Genomic DNA, 12056 nt, shown 5'->3' on the forward strand with positions numbered 1-12056 from the left:
GTCCCTTTTTAAGACCCCCAGATGCCCTGAGAAAATTTCAAAAACGAATTACACCAAATTTAAAACCCCTAGTTTCCCTAAGAATTGAATAGTCTTAAAAAGGTAAAGGTTTTAAACTCCCCCCAGCACTTTTATCTGCCTTTTGGGCCGTTCCAAGCGGCCCATCTGTATTCGCAAAAGTTTTTGTCATTATTTTTGTTTATTTTTTTACAAAAATTTAGGTTCACTTTTGTTCCCCCCTTTGTTTTCGTTTGGGACGTATTTCCCCTTCCCCTATTTGTTTTTCATTTTTAACCCAACCCTTCAGCCCCTCCCCTTATTCCTTGTCCTTTTGTAGGTCTTATAATTAAGTTTTTTCTTTGGATACCTTGTAGGCTACTATGCTTTCCTATTTTGAATGGTTTGTGGTGGCCTTTTCCGTTTTTTGCGCGTTTGCATTGTCCTGTTTGGTGTCCTGCTGGGATCCTTTCCGGTGTTGTGGGATGCGTTCACTGAGTGCCGCCTTTTTTGTTGATCTTATTTGTCATATTTCAATCTCTTTATTGCAGAGATTCAGTGGTGTAATATTTTTAATGTTTCAATTAAGATTTTTTTCCTGAGATTAACTAAAACATAGGACCTTTTGAATGTTTATCCAATGTACTATCATACACTATAAGAAGGAACAAGAGACCGGTTTGCTACATGTTTTCTGATTGTATAAGATTATGTGTTTGATTGAATATTTTAAAATCTGTGTTTCAGTCCCTCTTCATCCCAACAGCACCTAGGGTAGATCGAGCTATTTTGATGAAGTTTTCTACATCGATAGAAATCTGAGCCCTTTTCCTGAAGTCATTTAGGATATTTATCCGCTGCATGAACCCTTCTTTCTTTTCAAATTTTTCGTTTTCTATCACCAAATCAATATGCTGTGTTATTGTTAATGGGTTTGGTCTCAGTGCAATTTCCTTCAAACGCTCATTGCACGTTTTTATGGCAACCATCTTGTCTTCAATATCGTCTAGTAAGCCATTTAATTTTTCTCCAAGCTCTCCTACTATTTGTTCTTGTGACAAAAGTTTTCCTCTCACATCATTATATTGTCTTTTCATTCCTGAATATGTTTTCATTACTTTGACAGTTATATATTTAAATATGTACGATGCGTTAGCATGCTCCGTCCAGTGGCATTTGTCCGGACATATCTTGCATTTTCCATCGCTTCCCATTGCAGAACATTTGCCCTTTTTGTTTTTAGCGATATCACAATTATCGCAACAAGTGAAATGACAATTGGTACAGTTGGTGACATGCTGGCCACGGGGTAATTCTATTTTCTTTTGTTGCATTTCCTCTACCTCATATTCGAAATTTTGATTATCCTTTAGAACATTTTTATATTGCTCAATAATCTGTATCTCCTGCTTCATACCATTAACTTTAGACAGTCCCGCGTCTAGTTGTTGCCGCAAGTGTTTAATTGTCGCTTCCAGCTTTGAACGTTGATCAAGAACATCTCTCGTTAATTGAAGACTTTTTGTTTCTACATGCTCCAGGTGAGCAAAAAATGATCGGAAACATTTGAATCCCATGTCCCAAAACATTGGAGATGAATTAGAAGAACTGATATCAAAGTTCTTGACAAACAGACAGGAGTTATTGATTGTGAAACTCTTACCAAAGGGCAATCCTGATTGCTTTAAAGCAGCTAGAACAGGTGGGTCATTGTCGTCAGCAAATGTTACAAAAGAACAAATGTTGTTTTCAATATCTCTGCCAAAAAGTGACATTATTGATTGAAAACAATAGCTTTGGGCAGCTGTAAGACGAGCATCTTGGGATTTTATGAGAAAACAAACTGCATCTATGCCTTTTTGACACTTTGGCTCTTTTTCAGTAAATAATTGTTTGATTTGTTGAACAATTTCCTCATCTCTTTTCAGATCTCTTGTATCTCCAAAACCTGGGGTATCAATGATATTTAATGGATAGTCAAGACGACTTCCCATCTCTGGGTTGAGTGTGTAACAGGTTATCCATTCTGTTTCATTTACAACCTACAACGACCAATTTGATTAAAACATATTAAAATTTAGAATCTTTTGACATTTTGAATAAATGAACATAATTGTAAAATTAGCGATTTATTAAATATAAAACTTCGGTTCACTGCTTATAATCACTTACTTGATATTTTTTATTGTATGTGTTACCTTTTGTTCCACATTTTTAACTGTAAATCTAAACGGATCGTCCCAATGAACACGTAACGCATAGTTTACTATTCCATCTACTAAGGTACTTTTTCCTGTTCCTGTAGCCCCAACTAGCATAATTGTCTTTGGTTTACAACTGTTTGTCGGTGGTGCACCTACACACAATAAAATCGTTTTTATGATATTGATATAAGTAAGTTTAACTTTGTCACAGTTAAATAATGCTTAATTCTGGAATTTCAAGTACGGTTATATAAAAAAGAAATATCACAGAAATCGATGCATCAAAGGAATAGAAGGAATGGAAAAACACATAGAAAAAGAAGAACTTTTTTACGCAGTATGTAACATACACAGTCGCTGAATATACTGAATATAAATACATGTAAGTTCTGTCCATTCAGTTCCGTACATTTCCAAAAACTATGCACTGTAGTATAAGCAGGATGCAATTTGTAGGTTAATAAAATCAAACATTATTCGTTACAAGGGCATTAAGCATTTTGGTACAATTCATTAAAAAATACTGTAAAAGGAACGCGCTTTAACTGTGGTAAGAAAAATTTGAATATATATTTTATCAACTGTATAGAAAGACCTTAAGTAAAGACAATTTAAACATGGCACATAAAACTAAAATGATTGAGATACATACCGAGCTGAAATTTAGTTGTCTTCGCTTGTTCATTTCTTGCCTCCCTTATTTCAGATAATGGTAATGCATATTTGGATGGTGACGGATTTCCTTTCTCTATCAGAACTGATGAGTGCATAAGTCTTGAAGCTTGTGATTGTAATGTCAAAATTTCATCACTTTGCTCACTGTAAGGACCCATGCAATCCTCATTAACTACACGAACTCGGAAAACAAAAGCTGTATTTGATTTCAAATCGCATATGACGGCAGTTGAAAAATGAAATTCACCTTGATAAAACTTCCAATTTTCCTCGTGGATACTTTCTTTATAACTGATTTGATAACAGTCGCCATCCTCAATTGTTGATGGTGGATCCCATGTTAGTGTAACTGTATCCATGTATATCATGTCATATCTCGGTTTCCCAGGGAGGCGTTGTGAATAACTAAGGAAATAATGAATAAGCTTTTGAAGAATGAAGAAAAACTCACTAAATTATAGGCAAATCATTACCTAGTTCTTAATTTGTTGGATATACATTTTCTTTTGTTGTGCGTAGGCGTTGCCGAGTGGTTAACGCGTCATACTAGAAATCTAAGGATCGCCGACCGCGTGAAATCAAACCCTGTCAGGGGCAAGCTGTTGTTTTCTTGAGCAAGAAACTTAACATTCATTGCTTAGTACTGGTTGGACCCAGGAACGGAGAGTGTTTCAATAAGCTTACAGATTCCAACACAATCGAACTTACATAAATGTTGTATAAACTAAATTTTATTGTTAACCATTAAAACAAAAAGAAATGAAAACGATTCGATTTAATATTCGTCAGGGCTGGGAATCAAAACTGCGTCGTATCCTACAAAATGTAAACAAACGAAATATAACTTTATGTTAACTTATATATAACATCTTGAAACAAAAAGGTATGTTTTTGTTTATACCTCTTTTTGCTGGAAAGGACTGAAAACCAGATATATGTATTAACATGCTCCACTATTTTCCGCTTCGTTCGGTATATGTTGCTTGCACAACTATTTTGTAAAACGAAAGTTATAGCGAACTTGCAACTCGAAGCGGGCCAGATTTTTATGAAGTTTTGTGAGATACACCGATTTCAGATTGTAATATTAAAATAAGCAATGTGTTTTTTTCTTATAATCAGTCCATCCCTGTTAATTTTACAGGAAATCAAGCCGGTAACAGACGAACTTCGTCAGAACAAAATATGTCTCTATCTCCTCTTTATCAATGTAGCATAGTTGAAAGGAATTAACACTTTTTCTTTGAATGTCAGCGCTATGTTGACAGAAGTGGGCTCTCTTCTTAACACTTTACCGTTTGTTCAGCAACTCTCAAAACATTATTAAATGGAGACCCAAACATTAGGGATGATGCAAACAGAATACTATTTGAAGCCGTCACTACCTACAGATTCTCTTGATCATATTCACATTAGCTCAAATCACTGTATGCTTCCTATTCAAATCGTCGAACTATCCGAATTATCTACATTTCAGTAATTTCTTTATTTCTATTTTGCTGAAAGTTTCTTCCTTATATTTCTTACTATCTTAATTTAGGTTTTTATTTTTTAGTTTTATATAACAAAAAGATGCAGTCATGTATTCTCATTCTTTCTTTCTGTTTGTATATATTTTTGCTTTATATCATAACTAAATGTTAGAAACATTTTAGACTTTACTTACTTAAAAAAGAATGTAAAATCAAATACATTTTAAGATAGTCACGTATATAGTCACACCGTTTTTTATGCACTGTAAAACTATAAGAAGAAGTCCTTTTAAGCTTATCTTACGGACCAAATCCTTTTCCAACAAGTAATGTTTGTTTTATGTACATTATTTTAGATATTATCTGTATAATTATATACTATGAATTTGTTCGGAATAAACTATGTTTAAAATTCCTGAATATTCAAGACGGACACACCTATACCAGCGGAATTATATGGAATGGAATAAACAAACGGTCTTTTGCACGGGTTTTACTGTATTTATTCCGAAACAGCCGGACATGATAGAAATATGTTTCGGCTACTCCAGCTAAAAGTCTCAGTGGGAATTTGAACCCAACGCATTGAGGGGGAAGTGCTTTGAAGCCAACAACATTAATCACTCGGTCATGATCATGAACATACTTATTGGAAAAAAATATTCAGTTATTTCAGTTGTTCATACTTTTATACTCGTTTGAACTCAAAAACTATGAACATGATATGAAAATATACATTTCTTTCTTAACCAAAGAATTGACGTTTGATTTCAATAAACAACCATGATACATACATGAAAAGAGAGTATAGATAAAGAGAAAATGTTGCTTCCATGTAGGTTTGAACCTAAACCTCCTATTAAAAGTCTAAATACACGAATAATGTACCGCCTAAGAGCTCTCTACTTGAACAACACACACATCCTAATTATATTTTATATTTTGCGTGCTAACAAGAATCAAGTATACTATGAAGCATTCATTTTTTCATCTAACACAATGTAACAAAACAGTTTCTTTTATAATATTTTCTAAAATAATTGTGAAAAGTTTTACCAATTTGAAAAGTAAGTGTTATTTATAATTCACATCTTTTAAACGATGATATACCATATAAAGAAATATATAAATACATATCAAATTACCTGTATTTTCTCTCTTCACATGACTTACAAAATAATCTATCGTGTCCCATGCAATACAATGAACTTCCAGTACTATTATTATGTTTGTCATGCACGCCATTTCCCTCTTCCGTCTTTCTATCACAATCTGTACAAAAATAGATAAATTAGTCTAAGACCTTCAGTAATGTAAATAGTTTTCATCAATTGCTTCAAAAGATACAGACCAGACATTGAGCTGAAAAAATACCAGCATGAGCTATGCACATCATATGTGCCGAGTATTTTCATCTTCCTTCAATCATTTCTAAAGGTACAGAGCGGACACAAATGTGATTACAGACGGACGGATGGACAGACGACTAGGCGCATTAAATTACAAGCAGAATTTGTTTCAAAGGAAAAATAAGATGTAACACAATGTGCTCGGTAGAGACAGAAAACACAACACCACATTTTCACATTTTCTTATATAGATTTATCTGCCTAAGGAATTGTCTTTTCCATATGTTTACTGTTGCGCCATATGCTGTGTGATATGTAAAATATCGCCCGCTCTTCATGTCAATGTTGATGTTTTTGTGCGTATACCGAGCTATTTGGCGATGCGTTTTATATATAACGCTTTTGTATCATAGTTTGGGGACCTTTCTGTAGAAAATGTGTTAGAGTTAAATCGTATACATATACACAAATGTACATACACAGTGCGTTAACTGGAGTGCAGGTATCTATGGAAGCCTTGGAGGGTCACTTTTGAGTTTCGACTTATAGATTTATTTTACTATTTTCTTATGACTTTTGACTTATGACTTTTGATTTATGACTTCTGATTTATGACTTTTGATTTTTGACTTATGGATTTTGTTATTGTTCCACGTGCTTGCCTCATAATTTCAAAGGAAAATATGACAGAATATGACAACAATTCAGACGAGGTAAGTTCATTTACCTAAGTTTCCTGGAGACTTATTTAAAACACAAAATATGTGGGCTCATATGCAAGAAGAGAATGTTATTCTTATATAAGCCTTTTTAATTGATTAAGAAAAGAAAATACTTTGCTTGTATTTCATTGCATTGGGTATCCATTTTTTATTTTGATTTCCGGAACAGGGATATATAATCTCAAATTGACATACAGCGTATGAATCAAACACTTTATTTTTTATATGGGTTCCAGTTTTAAATCCAAACCAGTCTCGAATTGTTGTTTGCTGCAGTTTCAATCGGTTCAACCCGTAGTTCATTCTTCGTCCATCTAATACTGAATATGGACCAAATTATATGCCTTATTTTGACATAGAAATTTGTAGTTAAGAAGTTTCATGAAACATGGTATTTCAAAACCAATAAATCATACAGCTTTGAAACTTGTTAAAAACACGCTCTAAGTTATAAATCTCTGAATTGCATTGTTATCAAATTATGCCTCTTTTTCGACTTTGAATTTATGGTTTAGAATTTTCATGAAAAATGGTTTCTCAAACACTATTTTAGTGATTCCTTTGAAACTTAAAACACATATTAAAGTGTTGACATCTAAGGTCAATGACCAAGTTCGTATGAGTGGCTCACAATTTGACATACTTATGCCCATTTTTAAAGCTTAAATGTTTTGTCAGAAGGTTTATGAAATATGGTCCCATGAACCAGTTATGATATAATGTTGAAACTTTATTCACTTTTTCATCAATAACTTAGGACACCTACCAAGTACAAAGTACATGTTATTTGTATATAAACTTTTGTATACAGTTATGTATTAAGGGATTTTTTTTGTATTTCATTTTGTATGTATATGTATTTTATTTCAATTGAGATAACACATACTTTTAATGTTTTTAATTTTAATTCTAGTAAAGCTACCTGTAGGAATTAAGGACGTGCTGTCGAATGGTTTCAACTACAAAACAGTTGCAAGAGCATCAGAAATACATATTTGTCAAGTTTTCGGAGCCAGTTTAGAAGACTAAGAGGATTCATTGCAAAACAGCGTCCTTTCTGAGTGGAAAGTAGTACAGTTTAGCAAATGCAAAATTTCTAAACACTGGTGATTTGGTTTTCTTCGTTATTGTCTATGTAATTATTCAGACATTTGCGGAATACAAGTGTTAGCTTTTCACACTTGTTTCAGACGCTCGATAATTTTTAAGTTTTAACCCAATGACTTATTGTGGACGCTTTATTGGGAACACGCAATGTAACGTCCCGCCACGTTTATTTTATACTGTCCATATCTCCAATATGGTATAAAACTTGTATCTATAGACAGGTCATGGTGAGACAGAGAAAAGTGTGAAAAATCATGTATTCATAATTCTGGCTTTCATAATTTTCAGTATTTGCCCGTTGAAAATTTTAAAACTTAAAGAAAGGTATCGAAATCAAACTTTGCATGTTCATATAGCTTGGCGAGGCAGAAAGATACATATTTCTTGCTATCATAGCTATCATACTTTTAGAAAGTCCCCCCTTTTTTTTTTTTTTTTTTTTCATTTTTACATTTTGTTAAACTCATAATTATCTCAAAAACTGTTGAAGGCATCAACTTGAATTTACTGGCAGATATATCTCGGCGAGACAGAGTGCCTTGTGTTGTTAACAAAACTTTTGATTATAACATTTAATCGTTCTCCTAAGTTAAACATTCCCTTTTTCGACATGCTGTGGGTTGGGAAAGACTATGAGATTTCCATATAAAGTCGGTTATTCTTCGAAAAAAAAACTTGTGGACGTTATTTAATATATATATTATACAATATATACAGTTTCTTAAAGTTAACTAGGAAATTTTTAGCTAGAGACTGTGTTTGTTTTTGGTTTTTTTGTTTGTTTGTTTGTTTGGTTTTTCTTTCTTTTGAACATTTAGAAATAAGAAATAACGCTCTGACAATGATTTTAAAAATCTTGACTTCAATAATAATACAGACACTCTAGCGTTGCAAGTTTACCTAATTTAGCTTATGTTTTCAAAAGCTTCGTTAGAACACTCATGATTGTCTTAGTTTTTCATCAGTAACGTATCAACAATGTGTTGTTTTGTAGAACTATTGCATGTATATATGTCATCTGTGACGTAAATACTTGAAGTTTTTGTTGGTGGCAGTGTTTATTTTTAGCTGTTCCTAAGTGTAAGCTAAGTAAGGCACATGTGCTATTTTAGAAAAAATGCTAACCTCTGTATTTCTTATCTCTTTTTATAAATTAAATATAATGAAGCTCAATTTCAGTTTGTTTTGCCTATCTAATACATTTGTTTCTTATAAGACAACAATTTTGTTAAATAAAATAAAGCACGGTTGTAGAATAAAAATTGTTTGTTGTTATCTGTTTAAACGCATTTATTCCAAAACATTATTGATAGCTCTGCCAACCTGTGACGGTCTAGACCGTGAGGTAAAAACCTTTGGTAGTGTGGTCTCTCAGTAGAGGTATATTTAGATAGTCTGTTGAGGGAGTTGGCTGGTTCCTCACAGTTTACTTCTATAGTGATTGCGATTCTATTTCTTCTCTGCTCATTTCAACCTCTTACTTATAATCTTAATGGAACACTATCTCTACATAGATAAATAAATTCTCTGTAACATTTAAATACTGTTTATTCCGGTGGTAAATTGCAAGTTTATTTTGGTTATAACAAAGTTACAATAACACAATAATAAATTGTCAACAAATGAGGACAATGTATTTTTATCAATCAGGACCAGATATAATATGAAAATGTAAATAAGTACATGTACAAGTTTGAAGTAGAAATCATCAAGAGTTTTCAAGTCATATCTGTGTCAAAACCGTTTTCTAAAATTTATTTTATACCTACAAATGTTCTTCCAACGGATAGAAAATTCCGTGTTATGTTAGTGACAAATACGGAACCATATATGGAAATGCCGGATTATTTTTGACTTTGGTTCCGATCTTAGCTGTGAGGAAACGGGAACCAAAATTGTAAGAGGCGTCGCCGGTTTTGTATAAAGTACGTGTTCATCCGTCAGTCGTAAATTTATTTTTCACTTTCTGAAATTTCTTATAGAAGGGTAGTTTAATGAAAATCATTTTACTTAAAACGAAAAAGTTTATAAAAAAGTTAAATTATGTTGTAGTAGCTTTCTGAGGCTATGCATTTTTCTACCTGCAACATTGGAAAATTGATATCTCACTCGACCTTAATTCGGTCTCGCGAGATATCAATTTTCCATCGCAACTTGTAGCAAAATACAAAGCCTTAAAAAGCTATTACTAAATAATATTCCGTAAAAATATCTCCTTTAATTTAATGTATTATAATGCCTAACGCTTGTACCCTCTTTACAATGTTAATTAAATTTGTAATAAAGCTTCACATCTAGAAAATAGTTCAGAACTGTTTAATCTGAATAAAAAAAATCGTTATTTATCAAGAATAGTTTACTTACTTTAATACTTAATGCTGCAGACGGCAATTAAAAATAAATGACGAGAATTAAAACTAATATACATCTGATTTCACATAAACAATTGATGTTGATTCTTCACGTAAAAAGATCAACTATGATAAAAACATATGAATGCAATAATTCTAATGCAAAAAATGAGGCTAGTGGCTTAATGTACATGTAAACATTATATGACTTCAACACCACTCTCGGCTGATGTGCTCCCTTGCGTTTGGTGATTGTATCACAAATTTGCTTATTTTGCAATCTAAAATCAAGTAAAACTAATGTTTATACAAAGGCAAAGAGTAACAGCAAAATTTAATGGCAAAAGTTATAAGTCAAAAGATAAAAGTCATAAGTAAAAAGTGATAAATTATAAGTGAAAAGTCACAAGGCAAAAACCTAAAAAAAAACGAGAAAATAAGTCAGCATTTATTACATAGATCAATTTTTTTTTGAAATAACAATCATATATATTCCTTTTAAATACCATAATACTCATACATCCTATAAAGTATGGTTGCTATTTCTTGCGAATGAATAAGACGTTTGAATCTAATTAACATACTTGAAATTACACGTATAACTTATATATCATGGTACGAATCTATTCAGTAGATGATGTGCAATCTCGGTCGGGACAGAACTAGTCCTGTAAGGGGTTCCGGGTTCGAATCCCGGTATGGATTCTTCTTTTAACAGTATTCTTGTATTTTTCTAGGTATATTTAAATGGAAAAATATGCTCGTTTTATATTATTATCTTTTTTACAGATATTCATTGCCTAGTAAATGCTAAATCTAAGAGCAAATACGACATATAACATTTTCAATGCTTTATACATTACAAACTAGCCGGTAAAAGCCTTCCATATTTCACAAAATGAATCAATATACTTCTAGAAAGATTTTAGCATACTTTGATACATGCCCTTTGACTAAATGTAATTTTAGTGATTTTTTTAAATTTAGAATGATATGATAGAAAATGTTCAAATGAATGGGGAAGAGAAATATTTCCATGCATATTTGTATTCTGTCGAGAATAGTCATGCATTTAACATGCATAGTTCACTACTAGAATGTTATTATTTGCATCTAAACAAACAACACTTGCAAAACATGCTTAAATGAGATGACACGGATACTTTTTAGACTTTCAGTACATGTATTTCTTTTAAAAAGCCTTTTTCATGTATATGTTCTGACTCATAATAATGCCTACAACTCCAAATCCGTACGGTAAAATTTTGCTTAAATTTTGCATACAGGTGTCCTTTAGGTATACCACTCAACAATGTTATCAATTTTACAATGCCTTATAGTGCAAATTAGAGTGGTTATAACTTAAATGATAATCTATTCTCAAAATTAAATCGTTCAACTCGGTACACAGTTGTAGTACGGAATCAGCGTCCAATGGCATCTGCAGATCTGGCTTCAGAAGGGGTGCTAATTCAACGAATTCCGCATTGTCTTTTTGGGCGTGAATACATGTTCTTTGCAAATATATACATCTCTCAAGTTAACTGCATTGCTAAAGTCGTGAGTTTCATACAGACCTGGTACAAAAAAAAACAATGTGTCAGGTTTACCACAAATAACAGAAGAACTGGTTTGTTGCCTTATTTCATGTTCAATCTGGTCTAACTAGGTTTGTATGAGGTCCATAAAGCAAAATTTTAAGTTCTCTCATTGTATCGGGTCCAGATCATAAAAACACATGTATCGCGTAAGTCTTTGAAAAAAATTAATCCACCAATGGATTCCATTTTGTCGTAATGTACACTACCACTTCTCAATGCGTTAGTTAGATGTGCTTTTTCCAGCTACAACGCTTCGAGTACCAGCAACCGGATCTGTAGAATCGTGTCTGAAGTATTTCTGCAATAGAAAAGCAATGCAGTTTTCCGTACCAAAATCACATCGTAGTATTGGGGTGTAGGGGGGACTTGATAATGTTCATTAAAGGTGTTTAAAAGTATCTTGCAATAAGGTGTGGGTCGTTATTTGAGTCCGAAATCTCTATTTATATTATTTTTATACTATACCCATTCACAGCACCATGGATACAAAATGCTTATGGTTTAAGTTTGTCTTAACCGTCCATATGTCACATAAAACTGTCCTTTTGGCGTAGGATCAAGTGCTCTCATTATTTCCA

The 12056-nt window shown here is 32.6% G+C and overlaps 1 protein-coding gene across 1 annotated transcript in view; it reads right to left on the minus strand.

The window, feature by feature from the left end:
• Positions 1-326: 326 nt before the first annotated feature.
• Positions 327-12056, minus strand: part of LOC132737424 (uncharacterized) — a 55600-nt gene continuing 43870 nt past the window's right edge. The window contains exons 12-15 of the mRNA XM_060724712.1: positions 5494-5620; positions 2854-3281; positions 2196-2353; positions 327-2039 (exon numbers count right to left, since the gene is read on the minus strand). Coding sequence (XP_060580695.1) covers positions 741-2039; positions 2196-2353; positions 2854-3281; positions 5494-5620 — 2012 coding nt within the window. The 3' untranslated portion in view covers positions 327-740. The remainder of the gene's footprint in view (positions 2040-2195; positions 2354-2853; positions 3282-5493; positions 5621-12056) is intronic.

Source organism: Ruditapes philippinarum, unplaced genomic scaffold (genome assembly GCF_026571515.1).
Source record: "Ruditapes philippinarum isolate M1 unplaced genomic scaffold, ASM2657151v2 ctg2402_1_1_1_1, whole genome shotgun sequence".
Taxonomy (NCBI): Eukaryota; Metazoa; Mollusca; class Bivalvia; order Venerida; family Veneridae; genus Ruditapes; species Ruditapes philippinarum.